The 26,730-nt window shown below is 37.2% G+C and overlaps 1 protein-coding gene across 4 annotated transcripts; it reads right to left on the bottom strand.

Annotated features, from left to right (window-relative positions):
* On the bottom strand, window positions 1–25,980 carry LOC131947130 (LIM and senescent cell antigen-like-containing domain protein 1). 4 transcript variants are annotated; one of them, XM_059308238.1, is made up of 12 exons: window positions 25,895–25,980; window positions 9,123–9,230; window positions 8,602–8,647; window positions 8,226–8,292; window positions 7,713–7,833; window positions 7,412–7,483; window positions 7,019–7,096; window positions 6,309–6,459; window positions 5,879–5,971; window positions 4,588–4,636; window positions 3,950–4,025; window positions 1–3,464 (listed from the first exon to the last, which is right to left on the bottom strand). In XM_059308238.1, the coding sequence occupies exons 1-12, from the start codon at window positions 25,903–25,905 to the stop codon at window positions 3,341–3,343; spliced, it is 996 nt and encodes a 331-aa protein (XP_059164221.1). In that variant the 5' UTR covers window positions 25,906–25,980; the 3' UTR covers window positions 1–3,340. The 4 variants fall into 4 exon arrangements, with proteins under 4 accessions (XP_059164221.1, XP_059164220.1, XP_059164222.1 ...); XM_059308237.1 differs by lacking the exon at window positions 25,895–25,980 and adding an exon at window positions 23,405–23,828; XM_059308239.1 differs by lacking the exon at window positions 25,895–25,980 and adding an exon at window positions 23,329–23,349.
* Window positions 25,981–26,730: the final 750 nt, after the last annotated feature.

Below are 26,730 nucleotides of genomic sequence, written 5' to 3'. Positions count from 1 at the left end.
TTTCTCACAGCCCACTTATATGGGCAGTTTTTATTATGTAAGAGCTGATGTTTCCTTACAAGAAATATCCTCAAGCAATCATGCATGCATCTGGTGACCTCTGACCTACAAGTTTACTCCTGTGTTTAATTAAAAATTAAAATGGGATACTGATAATAAATATTTTTTTAATATAGAAAGGACAGCAACTCAAGATAAATTTAACAGCCCAACGCTTACTTCCCTTTGATAACTCCTTACCTACAGGTTCTAGTACAGATTCCCAGAGACTCAGTACAACAAAAAAAATCTTGTAGATAAGAGGTACCAAGTATGATCTTGTATCTAGCACGTTAACCATTGGTACACCATTACACTAAATTACAGGGCCAGTGATAATCTACACCATTTGTATACCATTATTGGTACAAAAAAGTCAACATTATAGGGACAGTGATAATCTATACCATTTGGTACAACATTATAGGGACAGTGATAATAATCTATACCATTTGTATACACTACTATAAGGACAGTGATAATAATCTATACCATTTGTATACCATTATTGGTACACCACTATAGGGACAGTGATAATAATCTATACCATTTGTATACCATTATTGTTACACCATTACAGGGATAGAGATAACACGATCTACATTATTGGTATACCAGTATAAAAAAAGTCGCAGAATGTTAAAAATTGATACATCACTACGGCACCAGTAATGCCATATCAGATTAACCATGGTACACTTTCACATACAGAAGCAAAAATAAACTCCATGTCCCAGGTAGATGTACATCATGGATTCACTCATTAATTAGCAAATTAACTTCTTTTTAACTTTTTTTTTAATTTAAAAACTAAATTAGGCACAGAAAATTTAAATCAATTTAAAATCTGGATTTCTTTTGTAGAAAATTTCCTTTCCAAGAAATACAAAAAAATCAATGAAAGAAAAACTAAACATGTGAATCGATTTTCTTTTTTTTTTTTTAGTTAGTAAAGCATAAGAAATCAAAGTTTTAAAATACAGTAATTCAGTGCAGAAAGACAAATTGAGTTACGTAAAAAAACTTTTTTTTTACTGTTTGCTTGTAACTAGAAAACACTGACTAGTAAAAGTTTTACAGTAACCAAATCTAGTCTTGGACAAATCAAGAAACACATAGACACATGTCTTAAAGATTGCACATGAAGTTAAGCTACAATGGAACAAGATGGGTCTACATTGGTTAACATGAAGATATCGATACAGCCAATATAGTACATGCAAGAAGTAAACATATGTTCAGAAATACAAAGCTCAAATAACACTTGTTTAAGATGGTTCTATGTACATCAAGAATTACTACAAAAAACAATATTAAGATTTGATGTACTCATACCATTAAAACATAGGGGATCTTTATAAGAAGAAAGTACACACAAAAACAACAGCAAAAATGGTATTTGAACAATATTTTTGGTGTTTCACAGTTCTATCTTGAGTTGTATGCAGTACCAAAGATAAAAAAGAAAACAAATTAATACAAATGGAACATAAAAAGAATTTGAAAAAAATGTCCTCAGATAAATGACAGGTTTATCAAAAGAGACCTATTCAATTATATTTGTTTAGAAATTAGCTAACTACTTTCCAATGACAACTAACACTGTAATAAGGTTAATTAAATGACATGAGATATGAAGAAAAACATTGCTTTAAGTGGTAAATAAGTTGAGATTCAGGTGAAGCAAAATTTGTCACTTAATGGTTGCAGAAAAGAAAACGCCTAATCATAATCAAAATGAACCATCAACAGTTTAATTCTGTCCTCCAAAAATTGTAATTAAGATTTAAATTTAAAGGCACACAAAAAATTTCATACAATAAATAAATTATTTCCCTTGAAACAAGTACTCTCCCTTGTAAGTTGTGGGTTCAGTTTATTAAAAGTTATAAAAAAAAAAACAACATCTGAACAGTTGTGCATATATTTAAATTAAAAATAGGTTTGCTTTAAGTTTTTGAAAATGTATAATTACAACATACATGTTTACTAACAAATAAATAATTCAATAATATTATGTAAAATTAATGTATTCTAGTATCATATAAACAAAAATGTTTGCAAGATGTTCCATTGATAAATAAAAGAGAATAACACAAATCACTGTCATCATCATAATGTTCAACATGTGACCTCAAAATTAGAAAGAAAAAAAAATTCTGCTAGTAAATTCTGTCTAAAAATTTTAGAAAATTAAAATCTAGTTTTAACTGACTTTTTAAAATAAAAATAAAATAAAAGTTCAGTATTTGAGTTCCCAGAATCCACACAAACCTGATACATTACAGTAATACATGCTCAAGGCTAGCACCACATTGTTAGCACAGGTAACAGGGTAATAAAATAGTGTGAGAGTAATGAAGGTTATACTGAAATCATGACAACATTAACATTTGATGGGGCTGGTTATGTCCCCTTCTTCCATGGTACATGATAGGGTACTGATTGTTTAAAATTAATTATATACCTAGGGACTTGCTTGATCCAAACTTATCACTTATCTCTTCTACCAACTCCACCATCCCCACTAACTATCAGCCCAACTACTTAACTATCAACACTACCTCAAGAAAACAAATCTACAATCATCAAGTCTTTCTGCAACTAAGTCAAACATTCTATAATCTTACTACAACTATACCTTTCATTAAATTATAAAATATTTTAACACCAGAAGACTAGATCAGCTCTAATAATTAGGATTCTTTCAGATCTATTTAGCCCTAATTGGTATGGCTAATATATCATATGAATAGATAAAAAGACATGTTTGAAACTCCATCTATACAAGTTCACAACCAGTATAGCCTTCAATCTTATCCCTTTTGTGTAATTTTGACACTAGTCTTCATAGACAGCCAATTTTCTTTAGCTTTTTAATGCAACAAAATGTGTTATTGTTTCACACTATACACCAATGTCCAGACAAAATTAAACCAATGTTTACAACAAATATGTTAAAGTTCAGACACTTATAGCAAAGATTTACATTGCAAGTAATAATTGCATCTAAACAAAACAAGTTTAAGTCTCATGACAGTAAAAAATCATCTAACTCTAAGATTCAGGTAATGCACTAATTATTCTCAACAACAAATCTTGTTTAGTCAGTTCTAAATTTAGCTCTTAAGAGTTATCACAGTTAAGACAAAGCACTTGAAGTTCCGAACACAAAAAATGTATATTATTAATAGTCGCATGCAAACACGTAAATTTAAAAAAAATTAATATTTTAACTAGTATGAATATAATGGAGTATTTCCCCGCTATGGTAGAAAAAATATTAAATTCCTAGAGTTGTCTAAACTTTCCCTGATTTAACAGCTTCATCGTAGGCTTTCTTTAATCTCTTCTTCAGCTCCCCAGGGAACTTGTCGTAACAGTTCTTGCACACGGGCTTCTGGTCAAACTCAAAGAACTTGGTCCTGCAACACACATGGGGGGGGAGGGGGGTTGAATTTTTACTGTTGGGTGAAGTATCATAACTTGAACAGTAATAGCTTAGTCTTACATTGCACCATTTCTCATACATCTGCTTATATTCTCAGTTCAATCCTATTGTGTATTATAACTATGTAATATTATTTCATTATTCCAAATTTAAATTCTATGTTACTTTACTTCTCAGTTTTTTTTTTTTTTTAAATGGCCAATGTGAAAAAAGGCCTCAGTCCCTATTGTTGTTACCGGTAATGAATAAATAAATTACTATTGTAAAGGAGTGGTTGTATTTAAATTATCGGTTGAATCATAGGTAAAAGTAAAACATTAATTACATTATCTTGTTATTAAGTAAAGCATAATTGATGAAAAAGTAAGTTAGGTACGATAGAGATGGGTTTAACAGGGTGATAACAAGATGGCTACTTAGGGGATGTCTGTACTAAAGTGTGAGACAAGCATGACTTACTTCTGGCTCATCTTCTTGTCACAGATAGAACAAGCAAAGTGGTTGACACACCAGGCCTTGTTGAATGCACTGAACACTGTACACAGAACAGAGCAAATCATGTAGGGGAGGTAATAAATGATGTACACACAATAATGTAAGGGAGGTAATGAGCAATGAAAATTTATTTTGAAAATAATTTTCAAAATGTGAATGTCAAACTTAAGTTTTAATTGATAAAATATAGGTATATAGATATACCTAAATACATTTGTGATTATAAATATTTAACAAGTTTCAATTAATTATCAATGTTTACAAAACTAAAAGGAGGAAAGGAAGTGCATGGGAGAGCAACATCTCAAGTTATTTTGTCAACTTTCAAACAATAATAAATAGGGGTTATCCATAAATGATGTCAAGCTTTTCTGGACAATTTTAGCCTCCCCCTCCCACCCAGTCACACATCACAAAAGTAAGACCTCTCTCACTTTAAATGACATAACACCAAACAATTCTGAACAAAAAGTTCTTCAAAACGTGAAATAAGTCAAAATTCAGTTTATTTCTGGACCCCCCTCCCCCATGTCAGTTTAGGATGACCCATAACAGGATAAATTAAAAACAAAGATTGAGGGGATAAAACAAAATATTCTTACCATCACCGTTGATTATGTTATTACACACAAAGCAGATGTTGCCGAAAAGCTGGGGAGAGAAATCAACAGGTTGTGTTAGTTCACTTTAGTCATAAGTCACTTCAATCATAAGTCACCTCAGTCATAAGTCACCTCAGTCATGATGAGTCACTTCAGTCATAAGTCACTTCAGTCATAAGTCACTTCAGTCATAAGTCACCTCAGTTTTATGATTAGATCACTGACGTTATCCAGAGTCATACACAACCCTTGCACTGATAATTGTACCTGTAATTTAGTGTCCTATGCTAGGTACCCACTTAAGCTGAGTTTAGTCAACATGCCTGAGACACAATTTTAACTAAGACCTAAATTTTGAACTCTAAGCCTCAAAGTTAGCAACTGTGCTCACTACAACAAAACCAACCACATGTACACAGTGACAGATGATCCAAACTCTGACCATAACCCCAGCTAATGCTAGTTAACCTAAAAGAACTAAAACCAAGGTAGATGATCCAAACTCGGCTATAACCAAGAACATAACCCCAGCAAAGGTAGTAAAGTTTCATTTTTAAACATGAAGGTCCTTGGGGCAAGTGAAGTAGAGTTCACCTGTTTAGTAGTTCACCTGTTTCTCTGACTTCGACATATGAAGGGGTAATGTGGTCAGCACTATGTCCAGCCGCCTTTACTTTCCCTAACTTTAGTCCGTTACTTAGCTGGGTGGACTTCTACGGACTTGAACCTAGATTCAAACTTGAGACTTTTAGGTTATCAGTGGCATGCTATACCATTCGACCATACAGTCCCATACAGCAAACGTTGGTTAACCTAAAACAACTAAAGCCAATGTAGATAATCCAAACTCTACTTAACCCTAGACCAGAACCCCAGCTAATGCAAGTTAACCTAAAACAACTAAAGCCAATGTAGATAATCCAAACTCTAGTTTAACCTAGACCAGAACCCCAGCTAATGCAAGTTAACCTAAAACAACTAAAGCCAATGTAGATAATCCAAACTCTAGTTTAACCTAGACCAGAACCCCAGCTAATGCAAGTTAACCTAAAACAACTAAAGCCAATGTAGACAATCCAAACTCTAGTTTAACCTAGACCAGAACCCCAGCTAATGCAAGTTAACCTAAAACAACTAAAGCCAATGTAGATAATCCAAACTCTACTTAACCCTAGACCAGAACCCCAGCTAATGCAAGTTAACCTAAAACAACTAAAGCCAATGTAGATAATCCAAACTCTACTTAAACCTAGACCAGAACCCCAGCTAAGTTAACTAAAACCAAACTCACCTGGTGATAATGGATCTCACAGTAAGCCAAACCTTTCTTCTCATAATGCCGGGTGCCTAAAAATGGCTTCTCACACTTCGCGCACACAAAATGCTGAAGAATAAAAATTGTAATTTGAAAGTTAATATTCCGTGAACTTACAAATCGACTGTAAACAAACAGCCTAAAAATATTTTCCAAGAAGGAACATTAGGTGAACAAATACAAAAATAAATGATACTTTGTCCAAAAAATCCTAACTAATGCAACTACGTTCATCTCTACAAAGCAAATTTAACAATACAACACTTATTTTTAAACTGAAAAGAAAAAATTAAGACAAATATTTTAATCAATGACAAAATATATCCTAGCCCTTCTTCCTTATTATAATACATGTGTGTGTGTGTGTGTGTGTGTGTGTGTGAGGGGGAGGGGGGGGTTCCCTTACCTCAACATGCCAGGCTTTCCCCAGCGCGTGCACCACCCTCTCCTCTATAGGCCTCCTGCAGGCTCCACAGATGGGGATTCCCATCTTGTCGTGGCAGCGCAGGCAGTATAGCTCCGCATCTTTCTCTCTGGCGTCCTCCTTCAGCTCTATGCTAATAACAAAGTTTTAGTTTTTATTTGTAACCGAATTTTTAACCAAGAAATTCATTTCAAACTCTTCATCCTTCTAATTTCATTTTTGTCAGGATCAAAACTGTCCTATTTCTTGTTAGGTATAATCAATGATCATTACTCTCAGTAAGACCAAATAAAAAAAAAACTTTTGAAAGACACTATGTTAATAAAAAAGAAAATTTTTTAACCTATCTTTTAACTTAGATCCTTCTAATTTAATTTTTGTCTGGATCGAAACTTATTTTAATACTGCCATATTTGTCATTAGGTATAAACAATGATTACTCTTAATATCAAATAAAATGAAAAGTGTAAATTTAACTTTTGACAGACGCTAATTTAATATCTCAGGATTGATTAATTTATACTACCGATTCATCAGCCTGTAGCAATTATTTTAACCATCACACTTAAAATGAAAAATTCAGTTTTCTGTGTGAAATTTTGCCTAGGGCTATAACCATAAAAAAACATTAATTACCTCCCATGTAACAGTAAAGAGGGGGAAAATGGTGATTACCTCCCTGTGTTACTTACCCACAAGAATGACAGTTAAAGTGGTAGGGATGGTAAGCTTCACCTTTCCACTTCAGATGACCTCCATCAATAATTGAGCTAAAATCAATCACATCAACAATTCATTTAAGTAATTTTTTTTTTTAATGAACAGTACAATTACATTATGATGGTATCAATTATTAATAGTCTAACATCTTTAGCACAAATCGAATATCAAGATTTTTTTAAAACCAGAATTTTAGAAACACTTGTTTAGAAATTATTTTTATCAAGAGGATAAATGTGATCTTTATTTCTGAAGATAACCTGGAGTTGATAGATTTGTTGACTTAAGCTGCCACTAAGATTGCTAACTGTAGGCTTTACATTATATCTTGCTGGGTTTAGTGTAAATCACATCTATAAACTTACTGGCATTTGAAACAGAAGTATTTCCCAAGTCCTTTAGCCTTCTCCATTGCATTGCAGTCTTTACATAATGCCCTGTAAAAAAGACATTTGAAAACATTTAATAAGTTATAAGAAGACATTCATATATTCTGCTCTATTAAGAGAAAAAACAAACACTTTATAAGAGTACTATTCATAGAAATCATAATTTGAAAAATAGTTTTTAATTCTCCCTTTTTAAAAATGTAGTATTGTTAATTCCTGAATCTTGATGTTTAATTATTTGCTATTGCATTTATTTAGAGAAATAAAACAGCATTACCTCCCCTGGTTCTTGACAAAGCCTTCATCAGCCAAAATCTTGGCGCAGGAGAAACACCTAAAGCACTCTGGATGCCAGGATGCATTCATGGCTTTGATGACACGCCCACTGATGAACTCTCCTGTGATTAGAACATGTATTACAATAATTAAAATACATCCAGTGTGGTACAATATAATACAACACAATTACTTTTATATACTTAATAAGTAACAATAATACCATGTAACTGGGCAACTGATTAGCCTTATATTTATTTTTATGAAGCTTAAGTAATCATTAGATGATAAAGTCAATATAATAAAAGAATATTAAGATTTGTAACCTAAAAGTTCAATTCTTGGTTTAAATTATACACTGCCTGTGATAGATTAGCTTAACTATAGGCTGCCCTTGACAATTCAACTCAAGAAATTCAATGAAAGTCAGAAGTGCATGGTTCTAGCCAAATAATCCTTTCATAATTTCATGAAAGAGCAAATTCCAATATTTAAAAAAAAAACTAAAACGCACCACATTTTCCACAGCTAGGAGCAAACAGTACACAGAAGTCATGTTCACAATACTTTCTTCCTTCAAACTGTGCAGGGAAAAGTCAAATTTACAGTTAAAGCTTTACACATTGCATCATCCTATAAACTTAAATATAAACTTAATTTTTTAAAATATACTTTTTATTAAAAATATTTATATTTTACTAAGACAAGACTTCAAAACCAAGAAACCAAATTAATACATTTTAAATCAATTCTTTTCAAATTCAAAGGCAGAAGTTTTATGTAAAAATAAGTTTAGCATTTTTATAAACAGTTGTAAAATCAAATTTTTATCTAATTATCAAATAAAAATATGTTGCGGAAAGCTGTAGGTAAATACAAATATTTCTTACCTCAAAGAACCTTCCCTCAGGGAAAGGCTGGAAACATTGGGCACATCTAAGATATCAAGGAAATTCAATTGGTTAACATTTCAGTCAGTGTTTATCAAGCAGTCATGGTTATCCAACAATGCATATTTTTAGGTAAATAATGTACTTTTTAAAAAAATAAGATTTTTCATGAAATGTTTCTGAGTTTCAGTTTAAATATTTCAAAATAGACTATATAGGAATGTGTATTTTAAACTAAGCAACACTTACTGTGTGATGTTTGTCAGTTAATTAAAATTTGGTGTGTTAACTTGCATACTTATTAATCTAAGGTGAATGTTAATATTTAGCTGGTGCAGATTAATAGAGCAAATATCAGTTTTGTGTGTTTGTAGATGTGATAAAAATTTAACTAGATTGTTGACTCTAATAGTAGGCTGCTATAAAACGTCTGTGTCATATTTTAACTAAATATTTTGAAATTTAATTTTAAAAGTAAAAAAAAAGTGTCTGCAAATATTGCAAGAGAGGGAAAAACTCACACGAAGCAGTGTGTATGCCAGAGACCATTAGAGTTGACAATCTGCTCATCCATGCGGAACCCATCACAGCAGCGCTGGCAGACTGCGGTGCCCAGCGACATATTGGTACTGGAGAAAAAAGAAAAATCATATGAGCCTCACACAAACAATAATATACAAATATACCATGTGAGTTCCAGGAATCCTGTGCCTCAAAACAGCATGCCAAACCTGTATTGATACTGAAAAAAGTGTAAACTGGAAAATGTAAACAAAGTAAACCACAAAGGTGGTCAATGGTAGCAATGTTAGTTACAAGAGGCAACTGAACCATCACAAGCAGTGAGTGTTCATATCCTTACATTATATTGCCTGGTGGGACTATATGAAGCATATCATAGCATGCACAGCCAAAGATACAATTAATATCAAATATTCACTCAAAAGATTATGTTAAGTGATTCTTGTTACCCAGCAGTGTTTAGCCAGGCCTGAAAGTTTTGTAGGCTGGTAGAGAAGAGAGATCAGGTTTCTTCATTTTTTAGAGTACACAGCACATGTAGCAAGGGACCAGTTGAACAGGTATGTCAGCAGCCACCTCATTTAGAAGGGAGCCAAAGTTCTAGGGTTACATTATAAGGGGGGGGGGGGGGGGTCTTCCTGCTGTCTGGTATACATATCAGCTTAAGGACAACTTGGGTCGGGATATTAAAATTTTTCAAGAGAATTAAGTTAAGGAATAAAAAAAATTTTATAATTTTTTGTTGCATTATGGGATTAATCTAGAAATAAAAATTATATACTTGAATGTTAAATTGAGATTCACATCTGCTATGTAATTATACCGACAGTTCAATGGAATACTTGTCTCAATGTGTAGAGAAACAATGTTAGTTAAATAACACACCTATAAGCTCTGTCACCACCTAACAATACCATACACACCTAACATCATGCTCTAAATGCAGCATCTCCGCCTCATGTCCAGTCTCCACCCCGTGGGCCACCCTGCGCCTCTGAAACAAAGGACTCTGGGTCTTGGCATCAAGACGCTGGAGGCTTAGGAGGCCACGAGCAGGTCGTACTGAGGTGGTCATTTGCTTTGGTTTGTTTTCCTCTAGGTGGGCCCAGGTAGGGACTCACTACAGCAATCAGGTTAGGACACACACTACAGCAATCAGGTTAGGACCACACTACAGCAATCAGGTTAGGACCACACTACAGCAATCAGGTTAGGACCACACTACAGCAATCAGGTTAGGACCACACTACAGCAATCAGGTAGGGACTCACACTACAGCAATCAGGTTAGGACTCACTACAGCAATCAGGTTAGGACCACACTACAGCACACTAGCTGGTTCAAACTATAATACAGCTGATGTATATCAGCAATCTAGGTGCATACAACTATAGCACAAATAGGTTGTTTCAATAGCACAATTGTTGAGTGTATCAATAGCACTAATGTTTAGTGTATCAACAGCACAATATGGCATCTATAGCACAAGTGTTGATTGTACGAATAACCTAATTAGTAGATGTTTCAATAGCACAATTGTTGAGCGCATCAATAGCACAATTGGTAGATGTTTCTATAGCACCTATAGCACAAGTGTTGAGTGTAAGAATAGCCCAATTGGTAGATGTTTCAATAGCACAATTGTTGAGTGTATCAACAGCACAATTGGTAGATGTTTCTATAGCATCTATAGCACAAGTGTTGAGTGTATGAATAGCACAATTGGTAGATGTTTAAATAGCACAATTGTTGAGCGTAGTAATAGTTATGGATAGTTATATAGCACTATTGCTGGATGTATCAAAAACACATTATAAATTTAAACCTTTTGGTTTATATCCTCTATAAAGATGAAACAAAACAAGTTAAAAATAAACACAACAACTGAGTTACATCCCAACTGTAACCAGCTGACTTTATGCAAGTCATGTGACCTCATACAAGCCACCGACAACAAATGATAAATGAGCGTGAAATCCACATTGGTAAGATCAAAGCTAATCACACAAGGTCAGATGTCTAAACATGGGCACCAATTAGGACAAAGTACTAGTCAGAAGCAGGCTAGGTAGTTATGAAACTAAATACCGATATCAATGTGTTCCTATATACCCATTGATTCAAGAAAAGTGAGAGAAAAAAAACATCAGGATAAAAAAGGTTAAATAAAAAATAAACAGGACAGGTAAAAAGAAATAGGTCACATAAAAAAAGTTATACAAAAAAGTTCAGGTAAAAAGGTCAAATAATCAGTTAAGAAAGAAAGAAAGTGCCACTGATGAGCTTATTAAGCTTAAGCTAGAACTGACAAGGGCCTGTAGTATCACACTGTAGTATCACACTGTAGTATCACAATGTAGTATCAAATTGTAATATCACAATGTAGTATTAACACTGTAGTATCAAAATATAGTATTAACACTGTAGTATTAACAATGTAGTTTCAACAATGACCCTACAGGGAAACAGGTTAACTTTTATTTCCTAAAGATTAGCTCCATATGTTGTAGATCTGCTTTGTGTCAGCAACAAAGGAGAAGATAACTACTGTCAAACAAAGAAAACTGCAGAGAGTTGTCCTTTTTAATTTTTATAACAACAGGTTTATGAGTTGTAAGGGCCTCGACTCTATCAACAAAGCTGTATCACATGTGTGGAAATGTAAATGTGAGTATACAAGAGCCACCTCTGAACTTGTGGCACTTCCTGTTCGGGTAACAGAACAATACTCAGCCAGAATCTCTAGTAAACAATTGAATCAATGCCATTGAACCTAAAATACTCAGCCAGAATCTCTAGTAAACAATTGAATCAATGCCATTGAACCTAAAATACTCAGCCAGAATCTCTAGTAAACAATTGAATCAATGCCATTGAACCTAAAATACTCAGCCAGAATCTCTAGTAAACAATTGAATCAATGCCATTGAACCTAAAATACTCAGCCAGAATCTCTAGTAAACAATTGAATCAATGCCATTTATTCCACAATACTAAGCCAGAATCTATAACAGTCCTATGAATCAATGCCATTTACTCCACAATACTTAGCCAGAATCTCTAAGAGTCCTATTGAATCAATGACATTAATTTCACAAACTAGTGTCTGAATCAACATATTTGAATTCCAGTTTGGCACATTTACAACAAATTGTAAACCCTCTACATCTACTGCATCAAACTACCCCACATGGTGAAGTAAGGACAGTTCAATTACACAATGTAAAGCATATACAGCAACTTGTACACCAGCAACTTATAGACCAAGTAGACTAGTGTAACATGGGTGAGAAATTCTTCACTTTGTAAAACATTTCACAATCGTTTCTCAGAAACTCATTCTGTTTCTACACATTTTTAGAGGTAATTAGACATCAGATTGAAAGTACAGAAAATGTGTCTACTACTACTATGTAACTACTTCTATAGGAGCTGGCTATGTGACTTATACAGCTAGAAGCTATGAGTGTAGGGGCCCTCTATACTCAGCATCAAATCAAGAAATCAATAGAGTCACTGAGTAACCAAACTACGCCGTTGGTGGCTCATTACTAGAGGAAACGGGAGACACTAGATATCAACAAGGGTCAAAGGTCATGTTTTGTCTAGAAACGGATGTGATAGCTAGGTTAGCCAGCCTGTAGACCCACCTTATCAGCGGGGGTTCGGGGCACGACTAGGCAATGGGGTGCAGTGCAGTATTGAAGGGGTTCGGTATTGGACTAGTCCGGTAAACATTAGTCACTGTAATTCACACCTTAAAATTTCAAGTTCCACAACTGTACTTGAGATATGTATGTTAAGAGTAAGAAGACGCCACTTAACAATATTTTCAACATTTTAGTCAGCTAAAGTACAGTAGGCCTATAGCCTAAAATGTGTTCGGCACGGAGTTGTCTAATTTTTTGAAAGGCAGCATTAGTCTCCCTTGACACGGCTAGCTGTCACTGAATCCCGGCTACACTCACGTCACCGACACCTTTTGGCTGCCGTTGTTACAGGTGTAAGGTGTACTGCCGTTGTTACAGGTGTAAGGTGTACTGTCGTTGTTACAGGTGTAAGGTGTACTGTCGTTGTTACAGGTGTAAGGTGTACTGTCGTTGTTACAGGTGTAAGGTGTACTGTCGTTGTTACAGGTGAAAGGTGTACTGTCGTTGTTACAGGTGTAAGGTGTACTGTCGTTGTTACAGGTGTAAGGTGTACTGTCGTTGTTACAGGTGAAAGGTGTACTGTCGTTGTTACAGGTGTAAGGTGTACTGCCGTTGTTACAGGTGTAAGGTGTACTGCCGTTGTTACAGGTGTACGGTGTACTGCTGTAACAAGGTGTAAGGTGTACTGCCGTTGTTACAGGTGTAAGGTGTACTGCCGTTGTGACAGGTGTAAGGTGTACATGGAATGTTGGTGTTGTTGTGGTTGTTAGAATTACGTTGATGTTTGTTTCATCACTGATGTGTTGAAGTTTCATCACTGATGTGTTGTTTGTTTTCATCGTTCATGTTGAAATGTTCATCATAGATGAGATGTGTTGCTGTTATTCACGCTGTGTTTTCAAGGTTGATGACTTATGTGAAAATGTTTGTTATCAGTAATGTGCCAATGTTTTATATCATGGTTTGTTGTCTAGGCCTCAATGCTGATGAGAAACAGACCAAAATCCAAATGAACACGCCACACCTTCCAGTGAGTAGCTACGTGTGTACAAGTACAAATGACCAATCACCTACACACGTATCGGAGTGACTGTAAAACAAGACGTAGACACAAGAAACACGAGGGCCATACACTACATTAATGACACCACTATATCATTGGATCAACGGTGCCGTGGTTTTATCTTTCACGCTGGGCGCGTTCAACAAAGGACGCCTTTCTAATTTTACATGCCGAAATGCGTTTCATTAAGTAGACATGAAAGTTACCGGCCTTGGGAGGTTAAGGCAAGTTAAAGCTACTGGAAGGTGTCCTGTCCTTGGCCGTAACTACAGGACTATGTTCTAACTTGAGGCTAACTAGAGGACAATGTCCTGTCCTTAGAATATAACTAGAGGACACTCTCCTGTCCTTAGAATATAACTATAGGACACTGTCTTGTCCTTAGAATTTACCTAGAGGACAATGCCCTGTCCTTAGAATATAACTAGAGGACAATGCCCTGTCCTTAGAATATAACTAGAGGACAATGCCCTGTCCTTAGAATATAACTAGAGGACAATGCCCTGTCCTTAGAATATAACTAGAGGACAATGCCCTGTCCTTAGAATATAACTAGAGGACAATGCCCTGTCCTTAGAATATAACTAGGGGACAATGCCCTGTCCTTAGAATATAACTAGAGGACAATGCCCTGTCCTTAGAATATAACTAGGGGACAATGCCCTGTCATTAGAATATAACTAGGGGACAATGCCCTGTCATTGAATACAGCTAACGGACTATGTCCTGTCCTTAGAATTTACCTAGAGGACTATGTCCTGTCCTTAGAATTTACCTACAGGACTATGTCCGGTCCTTAGGATATAATAACTAGAGGACAATGCCCTGTCTTTAGAATTTAACTAGAGGACTATGTCCTATCCTTAGAATTTAACCAGAGAACTATGTCCTGTCCTTAGAATATAACAACTAGAGGACTATGTCCAGTCAGATTATAACTAGAGGACAATCGATGAACTACGTCAGTAGATTAGCCTTATGCCTTATATAGACGACAATCAGGATAATAGAGGCCACTGAGTGAGCCAACTAATTCATTAACTCCTACCATACAGAAAATGGGAACTCATCAGCAAAACGAACATCCATACAGTGACACAACTCTATCTATTCTGACACAATATCTATGCGGGAGAAATCCTACACGATAATAAGAAAACACTAAACTTCCTGAACGCGTCCACAAAGTTTAAAAACTTGAAAACACGGTTAAAAGCCACGAACAAAACAAAAAAAACTGACTAAAACACCATGCATCTGTATTTCTATCTGTATGGATCTATGTGACACAAAAACCAAACTTGGCGGTGAGGCTGTATCAAGTTAATTATACACTACTCACAGCTTGTGGTGTATATTTAAGCATAACTAACAACGTTGCCGCACCACGTACGTCGACACTTATCGCACGGTACCCAGCCAATCGAGACGGCTGAACTTTGGAGAGCGCACACATTGGGAGCACAAAACGACGTACCGAGGACGTCATCGATAGACTAGATTTTTTTGAAAGAGCAATTATGTAGGTAAATATGGTAGATCGATTTCAGCGACAAGGTCGGGTTTGGTTAAATGCGAGTCGCGAAAACGGCGAAGTGGTAAAATGCGAGACGTGTGCGGAAACCCGTCAACAGCCATTTTATTTGGCATTGTACCAGAAACCCACATAGTCGGCGACCATCTGGGGATATATCTGCGACAATTTTACTCCAACGGAATTGCGACGTGCCGATGATTTGATCAATTACTGTAATGTGACACATCATTTGGAGCATTGAAGAGTTTCTTTAAATTAATCTATGTGCGGATTCGTTTCCTTCGCCATTTTGATAACTAAGAAAATGTTAAAAATCGTAATTTTCTCGCATTTTCTTTCTCGATTCTACCACCTCGCCATTTCGCATTTAACCTGAACCCACGATCAAGGCCTCGAATAAAAAGGTAGACAGAACTATTGAATAATGGAGAGAGGGGGTTGTACGGAACGAAGGTTGCACGGAGAAAGGGTTGCTCAGATAGAGAGCTGTCGCAGACCGGGTTGCACAAGGGGGGAGTGTACAAAGAGAGGGTTGCACAGAGAGATGGTAGTACAGAGATGGTAGTACAGACAGATGGTAGTACAGAGAGATGGTAGCACAGAGAGATGGTAGCACAGAGAGATGGTAGCACAGAGAGATGGTAGCACAGAGAGATGGTAGCACAGAGAGATGGTAGCACAGAGAGATGGTAGCACAGAGAGATGGTAGCACAGAGAGAGGGTAGTACAGAGAGATGGTAGCACAGAGAGATGGTAGTACAGAGAGAGGGTAGTACAGAGAGATGGTAGCACAGAGAGATGGTAGCACAGAGAGATGGTAGCACAGAGAGATGGTAGCACAGAGAGATGGTAGCACAGAGAGATGGTAGTACAGAGAGAGGGTAGTACAGAGAGATGGTAGCACAGAGAGATGGTAGCACAGAGAGATGGTAGCACAGAGAGATGGTAGCACAGAGAGATGGTAGCACAGAGAGATGGTAGTACAGAGAGATGGTAGTACAGAGAGATGGTAGCACAGAGAGATGGTAGTACAGAGAGAGGGTAGTACAGAGATATGGTAGCACAGAGAGATGGTAGCACAGAGAGATGGTAGCACAGAGAGATGGTAGCACAGAGAGATGGTAGTACAGAGAGAGGTTGAACATAGAGAAGGTTGTACATCAGTGTTACCAAGATCCACAGAGGACGGTGCGCAGTGATAGCTATTGACAGAACTAACATTTAGTTAGAGATTATCCCAGTCTAAACCGTCACAAAAAATTCCATTCATTTTTCAACCAGCGTTTGAATGACATTTAAATGAACCAGCTCTTCTTGCGCAAGCATTCTGTAGCATTACAGTAGTAACATTACATTACAAATACCGTTTTTTTTAAACCCATCGTCACTATTGATTTGCTACGTTTTAATGTATGTACGTTTATAAATGCAAACTTTGATGGTTTGTTTTTTATGGGATACAGTATGAACTAAACTAAAAGCCACAGCGTTTCTTCCATACATTACAGGAAAGGGGGGGGGGGGATCGGGGTTAATACAGTATCATAACATGTATAGAAACGATACTAGATCTAGATCTAAGTATGAACCAGAGGGACAGATCCAATATATGGACGAGCATGTCAAAATTACTATATGAAGAGCATATAGATGGATGTGAACTAGCTAACAGATCCAATATATGACAAGCATAAAAACTAGCAGAGAGACCCAGAATATGGACGAGCATGAACAATTCATGTCCGTACAATAGGAGCGATCCCCGGATGTATTGAGACAAAAGACAAGTCTGGCAGATATGTGCCAGCCAGCCAGCATAGCTAATGTCTGGTAAACAAATCCACGGTCTGGTGGCGATACGCTGGTTAATGCTGGAGTAGGAACAAGCGGCGTGAAGAGACAATAGAACGTTCACACTACGGCGGCAAGTAATTGCACTATAGCAGAGACAATGAGATATTAAAGGGGAACAGTATGTCTACTAAATTGAAGGATTAAATATTAACAGTATTCTAACATACGAGCCGACCCGCGGCATATCATACGCCGCTTTTTAGTTGATTTTTTTCTACTTTTCAGTAATTCATAGTTTGTGAATTCGACAGTACCAACGCTGCCACTGAAAATATTTCTTTAAAACGCTATAAGTAGCTCGTTAAGGACGATAACCCCCCTCCCCCCTCCGTTAAAGTAAACTCCACTTAGTTACCCCCCCCTACGTTTATAATCGTCACAAAACCCGGCTCTGCTTGTAAACATTTAGCGTGAACCACAGCTCACCAGACCATGTAGGGGTGGGGGTGGTAGGGAGCGCGCTTACAGCTTGTTTTCTAGCGTCTCCAAGAAGAGAATTATATATATAGATAGATTACATGTTTAGAACATCGATGTTTAAATAATGAATGAAGGTCTAATATCCAACGGGACTGTCCACACAAGAGAAGGACTGTCCAACAGTGCTGTCTAAAGTACAACAGGAGGGTACCGTCCAACCTATCCACAAAAGGAGAGTACTGTCCATACAAGAGAGGGACTTTCCAACAGTGCTGTCCACTATGGGAGAGTATTGTCCAACAAGGCCAAAAAAAAACTGACACTGACCACCGATTATTAAAAAAAACCAGTCGAAAGCACATTAAAAAAACCATAGACGGTAAAACGTAGCTTCCCACTTCAATAACAACAGGTGTCCTATGAATACTTCACAGCGACAGCTCAACACCACCTGTCAGAAACACAACACACCAAAACACACGCTAGTACACACAACAAACTGCACATGTCACCAGCACATCGTGTTACACGGTGTACCATCCAACGAAATATCCCCGAATATTTTTCTCGCCCTAACACCGGAGCACCACAACATAAACAAATCGCCGTAAGCACCCACACAAAGTTGTACGACTCCACTCACTCAAGTAGGCGCTATCATAATAAAACGGTCACGTGACGCGCCTGTATCGGACAAACGAGGAGACCCGCTCGAGGGTATTCCCCCACCGGCCCCTCCCCGTTACCTCACATTCATTTTTAGAGTCCCGCTTTTTTTTTTTTTTTAAATTTGACAGGTGTCATAAAAACACGAACTAAATACAAACGAATGAATTCACGAATTCGGTCAAACTTGGCAATTCGACTTATTTCTTACACACCGTTTCGCAGGCTAAAGGACGAGCTAGGAGGAGATACTGCAAGTTAAATATATATCAAAATACGGAACAGGTGTAAAAATTAGAGGGGCGGGCGATAGGGCTGACATTCCAACACGTGGCTGTGTCGCCGTGTCAGTGCTAACCGTTCCGCTCACTGGCTCCAGGCTACACACAACAACAGGAGCGTCTTCAGCAGGAGGGAGGGGGGGGGGGGGATAAGCAGGTCAACCGTGACAGACAGTTCATGGCGACGGCTGCTTAAAACCATTATATATTCAACAAACACACAAAAGAATCGCTATGGGTGGGTAGGGGGTAGTCAGGTTCTGAGACAATATTATCCTGGTGCCATTACCACACACCTGGTGCATCTTCACGTGGAGGAGGGGGGGGGCACGTTGACCGTGATAAACAAAAATGAGACAGTGACGGTATTTTTTGTTAAGTGTTTTATCTTTTGGAATGTCACTTTAATTCACTGTGTGTGAAGTATGTGTGTATGTTGTATTATTCGTTTCTTTACAAACCGAATAAATAAAAAAAAAATCTATGACTCTGACGAATGAATACATTAATTTTTCTTTGAATTAGCCGAACAACTACACTTCAATCACATTTCTAACTCTCTTCCCAAAGCCTAGGATCAAGATAAAAAGCCGACAAGGTGTGTGTATAAAGGCAGAAATAGACATAAAAAAACAACAATACAATATGCAATACATATACGTACATAATACGTGCGAATCCGTTCCAGTAATTAATTTTGTGACTTTTAATCGATGTTTTAGTGATACTTTCTTCGATTACTTGTATAAGCATCCGATGAATACAAAAACAAAAGGTGTGTCTTCAGGTGGGGCACTGAATTATCCATACCATACACATCATAGCATTAGCTCAGTGTATTGTTTTACTGCGTCCCCATCACTATGACACCAGCTGATCTCATTGAAAGAACACGTGAGTTCTACGTCATCTGGATTTTCTTCTTTTACTTCGTTCTAAATTGTAATTTTGGAGGGGGGATTTCCTCAAACAACCTTGAGTATTTCTAATCAATATACATACGAGCCATATGGCCAGGTGACTTTGCCTATCTCGTGCTTTTCTGTCAGCGTTTGCTTCCTTAACCTTTGTCTACTCAAGAATAATTTGCAAGGCACCAACTGTTTGATTTTGGAGTTTTCTCGTAGGGTTTTGTCCTCAGTAAAGAGTCATCTGCCCGGGGACTCGAACTCGGGTCTTTTGGAACTAGCATTCCTACGCTCTCCCTCCCGCCACTGCTGATCAAACAACCTCTGTTGAGATCTAAGACAGTTCCATACACTAACACGGGGGCCGCCACTGCTGATCAAACAACCTCTGTTGAGATCTAAGACAGTTCCATACACTAACACGGGGGCCGCCACTGCTGATCAAACTACCTCTGGTAAGATCTAAGACAGTTCCATACACTAACACGGGGGCCGCCACTGCTGATCAAACAACCTCTGTTGAGATCTAAGACAGTTCCATACACTAACACGGGGGCCGCCACTGCTGATCAAACTACCTCTGGTGAGATCTAAGACAGTTCCATACACTAACACGGGGGCCGCCACTGCTGATCAAACAACCTCTGTTGAGATCTAAGACAGTTCCATACACTAACACGGGGGCCGCCACTGCTGATCAAACAACCTCTGTTGAGATCTAAGACAGTTCCATACACTAACACGGGGGCCGCCACTGCTGATCAAACTACCTCTGGTGAGATCTAAGACAGTTCCATACACTAACACGGGGGCCGCCACTGCTGATCAAACAACCTCTGTTGAGATCTAAGACAGTTCCATACACTAACACGGGGGCCGCCACTGCTGATCAAACAACCTCTGCTGAGATCTAAGACAGTTCCATACACTAACACGGGGGCCGCCACTGCTGATCAAACTACCTCTGGTGAGATCTAAGACAGTTCCATACACTTCTAACTAACACGGGGGCCGCCACTGCTGATCAAACTACCTCTGGTGAGATCTAAGACAGTTCCATACACTAACACGGGGGCCGCCACTGCTGATCAAACAACCTCTGTTGAGATCTAAGACAGTTCCATACACTAACACGGGGGCCGCCACTGCTGATCAAACAACCTCTGCTGAGATCTAAGACAGTTCCATACACTAACACGGGGGCCGCCACTGCTGATCAAACAACCTCTGCTGAGATCTAAGACAGTTCCATACACTTCTAACTAACACGGGGGCCGCCACTGCTGATCAAACTACCTCTGCTGAGATCTAAGACAGTTCCATACACCAACACGGGAGCCGACACTGCTGATCTAAGACAGTTCCATACACCAACACGGGGGCCGCCACTGCTGATCAAACTACCTCTGGTGAGATCTAAGACAGTTCCATACACCAACACGGGAGCCGACACTGCTGATCAAACTACTGGCGAGATCTAAGACAGTTCCATACACCAACACGGGAGCCGACACTGCTGATCTAAGACAGTTCCATACACCAACACGGGGGCCGCCACTGCTGATCAAACTACCTCTGATGAGATCTAAGACAGTTCCATACACTTCTAACTGACACGGGGGCCGCCACTGCTGATCAAACTACCTCTGGTGAGATCTAAGACAGTTCCATACACTAACACGGGGGCCGACACTGCTGATCAAACTACCTCTGTTGAGATCTATTAGACAGTTCCATACACCAACACGGGGGCCGACACTGCTGATCAAACTACCTCTGTTGAGATCTAAGACAGTTCCATACACTAACACGGGGGCCGACACTGCTGATCAAACTACCTCTGTTGAGATCTATTAGACAGTTCCATACACCAACACGGGGGCCGACACTGCTGATCAAACTACCTCTGGTGAGATCTAAGACTGACTAAGACAGTTCCATACACTTCTATCAGCACGAGAGACGCAACTATTCAATGAACGCGTGTATGGGTGTAGGTGACAGCGTCGCACGACATACCCGAGCCACGCTGTTGTATGGTATAAAGATAACGTCTTCAACAGCATACTCTACGTAATCTTATTAGTATTGCCGCCACCTTGGCTTGTGTGTGGCTATGATTTAATCTCAATTCAAGCGACGCGAGGAATATCTATAATCCAGTATTTAGACTTGGGGTGTAATGTCTAGTGATGATTTAATCTTAAATCAAGCGACGCGAGGAATATCTATAATCCAGTATTTAGACTTGGGATGTAATGTCTAGTGATGATTTAATCTTAAAGAGGAATCTCTATAATCCAGTATTTTGACTTGTCGTGTCCTGACCACTAAACTACCAGTCAGACATCAAAATATTACAGCACAATGACCATCAAACTACACTGACTGGAGTATGTGCTAGTTAACATGACTTTCATCATTTGTTGCACATCATCTATTCCCTTTTGTGCCTAGGACATAAGGGCCTTTATTGCAAGTAGCACTAGAAAAACAGTAACACCATTCAGTAAGATAACATATGGTAGACCCCAATACTTGTCAACACAATAAACAACAGGATGGAGATATACACAAGGTTACCCAAGTTGTATCTGATAAGATTAACAGTGACTACTTACACTTACACAACAGACTGCTGTACATCAATGGTTAGTGATAGCAGTACAAAATGAAACTAATTAACACATCAGCTTTGTTGATAGCTTTCTATACAATAAGTGTTTTACTTTGATAAAACAGTACAATAACACATCAACCTTATTAATAGCCTTCTAGCAAAGGTATGTTATTTTAATATAAAGTAAATAAATTAGCAGAAAACTAAATAGTGTAGTCAAGGAGATATATATTACATCCAATACAAAATATTTCTTATGAATACCTGAGAATAACACAGACTTGAATATTTACATTACACTTACACAAGTTTCACATTTAAAATGGTTTAAAATATCTAGTATAAAAAGTGTAGAAGATATAACGGACACAGTAATGAACTTACTTATCTGTGGGTAGACTGTGCTAAACCTGTGAGCATCCACTAGAGAAATGGCATGTCCGTTACATACACTATTCATACACCCAGCAGCCTTTCATCTTGAGAAATGTTTGTTTAAAATTTCAGTCTAAGCAAACATGGGGGTGGAGGGTTTGACTCTTAATCTGTATAGAAACTTAGCTACAGGTTTGAGCATCAATGGGAACAGGTCATCTTTCACTACTTAGTAAATTTCTTCAGTTTTTTTTTCAAATATAAGATGGCTTTAGACAAAAGATTGACAACCACAGACCAGAAGAGCAAGTGCTTAAAAATCAAATAAGGTACATTTTAGTTAAACTGTTTACTGCATGGATTCCAAATGTACGTACGGGCAGCAAAGGGTTTTTCTGGGGGTCACCGACTTGTAGATAAAATCAAACAAAAATATTTTTTAAAATTGTATGTGGGGGTTGCAAGTCACTGGGCTATTATAAAAATGGGGTCACCACTGAAAATAGTTTGGGAACCTATGGTTTACTGCCTCAAGAAAAATAATTTTAAAAATCTTATGTTGAAAAATAAATAAAAAATTGTTAATTACACCTTGCCATTTGTAAATGATCTTGGTCAAAGTCGATAAAACAGAACCAAGATCTAATGTCACCAATACAAGAAAACCACCCCACATATCCATCACAGAGAACAACAACATTGGAATTACAAGGCAACCAAGATCTTTCAATGTCACCATCATAACCACCCCACACATGTCACTGAAGACAACAACATTGGAATTACAAGACAACCAAGATCTAATGTCACCATTAAAACCACCCCACATACCTGTCACAGAGGACAACAACACTGGAATTACAAGACAATCAAGATCTAATGTCACCATTAAAACCACCCCACATACCTGTCACAGAGGACAACAACACTGGAATTATCAGACACGGCATCATCATCAGGTGTCTTTGGTTCCTTGTACTCTTCTACGTGAATCTCAGGAAATCTCTCCAGCTTCGTGATAAACTCCATTTCAAAATTCACGAAGGCGCAAACGTCAAATTGACTCAAATACCCAAAGAATAACACCACAACTTTATCTTTGAGCTGAGCTCTTACTGAGTGGAGTGATGCGCTGCACCCAACTTCAAGTGGTGACACGTCAGGATTAAACAGTCAACAACAAGCAGCTAGATTTACTTCAGCTCTTCTCACCACTCTCGGGGAGGTTGTTTTGTTACCATACATTTGTACAGCAGATAAAAATAGTCTAGCTTCATGAAATCTTTTGTTAAGTGGATGTAACTGATACTGTAATCCTTCTAAAGACAAGGTTTAAGATGATCCTACATGACTATAGTTACAGCTGTCAGCACAAACTAAAGTAAGAGAAATAAAGAAGGCTGGTAGATGTATGAAATCCTTGGTTTTTCATACTTTTCATTGAGAAGATAACTTATGGGCGACATGTAAATGCTTTTAAATGCCATGTAGTAAAAAAGGTTTAAGAGACCGTAAAATTCTAATTAGTGTGAACTAATTCATAATACCATTACAACTTGTTCTATATTCAGCATTCATTTAAATAAGAAGAAATATAGTTTATAATCAAAAAGCATTATCTATGCTCCATATTCATTTTTTAAAAATAAAAGGTAGATAAGTATCATAAAAAGGACGTAAGTTAGAAAAAGAAAGACAATGTAGAGTACAGTAAATGTAAAATGTCTACCACAGAGCCATGCCATTAATTAAGACGAGTAAAACAATGCATTCCTACATAACTAACAACTCCTGTTAAAACCAGGTCATCTTGAGAACTCCTTACTAAACAAGTTTACATCTATCTATTTCTCTCATGTCCAATAGGATATACAAAGTATATCCAAAGTATTTCTGTTATAAACTATAGGTATGGTATTTGTTTCTGTAAGATTTGTTATAAGGTTTGCAAAAGTTATTTTAAAAAAGTGTTAAAAAATTTCTTTTTTTTTTAAATGGTGGAATAAAAAATTGTATCAAATAGTGCAGACAGTGTAAAGTATTTTTACAGCAACCCAGACCACTTGTCAGCATCCCTGGAGCAGGAAGGAAACACAATCTGTGTCTGTGTGCAGGACTGGCCTACACATCATACTATCCCTGGGTGATCCGACTAACACAATAGATATTGATACAACACTGACACAAGTGGAGCATGCCAAACATACAAGCTGGATACAACAAGAGTTTTGTCAATACATTAATAACTACAGTGATGTATTGGAGATTAGGCAAGGGGAGCTAGGTAAAGAATTAAATAATTATGGTTATGTTTAGCTATTTAAAATTATATTTAAGTTTCTCAAATGACAACTATTTCAAAGGATATTATTATCATTTTCTTTTTTGTTTTTTGTTATTAAAATTAACATTTACAAATTATTTGTAAGCTTGCAAAAAAAAACAATATGACTGTTCATGGTATATTATTGATATGTAGGTCTATTCCTAATTTTTTTTCTAAATAAAGGCCTACAAGACATAGTTAATAAACGTTAAATAAAAACTATAGGCCTATAGTTAGTATCCAATGATCTGTTAGGGTCTAGTATTGTTTTTTTTCTTCTGTTACAGGTATCAAGCAAATCTTGTCATTCAACAAACATGTCTTGTTCAAAACAACTTAAAAGAAAACCTTGTATAAAAACAAAGTATGATAAAGTATAATTTTAATTAAAAATAATAATTAGGGCCTAGGCCCAATAGGCCTAAGCTAAGCTGTAGGCCTAATGCATTTTTTATTTTTATGGCTGCTATACAAAAAAAGTTGTCAGAATTCGATTTTGATAAATTATAGGCCCTATATACACTATATAGGTTTAGCAGTTTAGAGCCCTTTGCCATAAGTAGAATCTATATATTGGGGGGGGGGGGGTCCCTAAATGGAGGAATTTATATTTATTCTCTTGCCGGTCTGAGTGTGGGCATATTATAAATTTAATATAAGGGATCTAACCCATTTAAACTAATTACAACTTTGTTTAATAAGTAGTTGCCCTTTAATTTTATTAGTAAATTTTAAGCAGAAATGTTAAGCAAATTCCTAGAACTAGACTAGAGCCATACTAATTTTCAAAATAAATTTAGTTTCTTAAAATTCAAAATAGATCTAGATCTATATCTATATTTAGCGGTCTGTTTATTCAAATAGCATTCTAGAATTTAAAACCTGCCATGAAGTTTGCCAAGGTCCTCAGCAGACAGCAAAGCAGACTTCACATTTTTTCTGCGGTTGAGTGCAGTATGGGGCAATTTAGATCAAGATATCGATCTAGATCTACATTTAACATACAAAGCTACTGCGCCGTGAATTTAAAGGAAATAATTAAGTTGTGAATGATGAAGTAAAGAGACTTACCTTCCAGTCATAAATTATTATTCAACTTTGTAGACTTAGTATACAATTCAATGGCGGAAGTTAGTGTTACTCACTTCCGGTTGACAAATTTGGCAATCCCAAGTCGAAGGAATTTTCAAAGGTCAAAGGCCATGTATTTAAGACTATTTTGCGGAGTAGCATTAACGCTTTGAAACATTTAAATTAGACCTTATGGAACTAGATCTAAATCTTTATTTTAATAAACCTTTTGGCAATACGTTTTTATCGCACAGAAAATAAGACAGCAAAACATTTAACATACCATTTAGATCTAGTAATATATAAATAGATATAGATTATGTTGATCTCATCTTAGAGATCTCTTGCGCAGAGTTTCTTCCAGGAATCTCGTAGGCAGAGTTTCTTCCAGGCATCTCTTCGGTGGGGCGAAGCCCCCCCCCCCCCCCCGAAATTTTTTTACCGCCCCCCCCCCCCCCCGAACTAAATGAAATTTATATAATTTATATAGAAAATATATACTTTTAACAGTGTCCGCCCCCCCCCCCCGAAGAAAGTTTACCGCCCCCCCCCCCCCCCGGAGTAAAAAGTCTGGAAGAAACACTGCTCTTAGGGCAGAGTCCCGCTCCTCCCCCGAACGAAATGGAATTTATATAGAAAATATATACTTTTAACAGTGTCCGTCCCCCCGGAAATTTTAGTCTGCCCCTAAAATTTTCAACTTATTATTTTAAAAAAAAGTTTATATCCTACTTTACTCAGATAGGCCTGTAACCTGTTTCAGGCTAAATATTCTACAAAGATCAGCCAATAGTTTGAAATTAAAAACAAATTAGCAAGCAACAAATTTGTTGAAA

Source organism: Physella acuta, unplaced genomic scaffold, assembly GCF_028476545.2.
Source record: "Physella acuta isolate Inbredline_101_S28 unplaced genomic scaffold, ASM2847654v3 ptg000583l, whole genome shotgun sequence".
Lineage (NCBI taxonomy): Eukaryota > Metazoa > Mollusca > Gastropoda > Physidae > Physella > Physella acuta.
Note: the sequence above shows the minus strand (reverse complement) of the source record. Positions and strands in the feature narration are given on the sequence as shown.

Bases quoted from the DNA above. Each gene is read 5' to 3' on its own strand.
- LOC131947130 (XM_059308236.1), bottom strand. From the start codon at position 10,198: ATGACCACCTCAGTACGACCTGCTCGTGGCCTCCTAAGCCTCCAGCGT. The intron at 7,834-8,225 runs GTGCGTTTTAGT...TTCTAATCACAG, and splicing joins TCCTAGCTGTGGAAAATGTG to GAGAGTTCATCAGTGGGCGT. The intron at 7,097-7,411 runs GTAAGTTTATAG...GATTGATTTTAG, and splicing joins TACTTCTGTTTCAAATGCCA to CTCAATTATTGATGGAGGTC.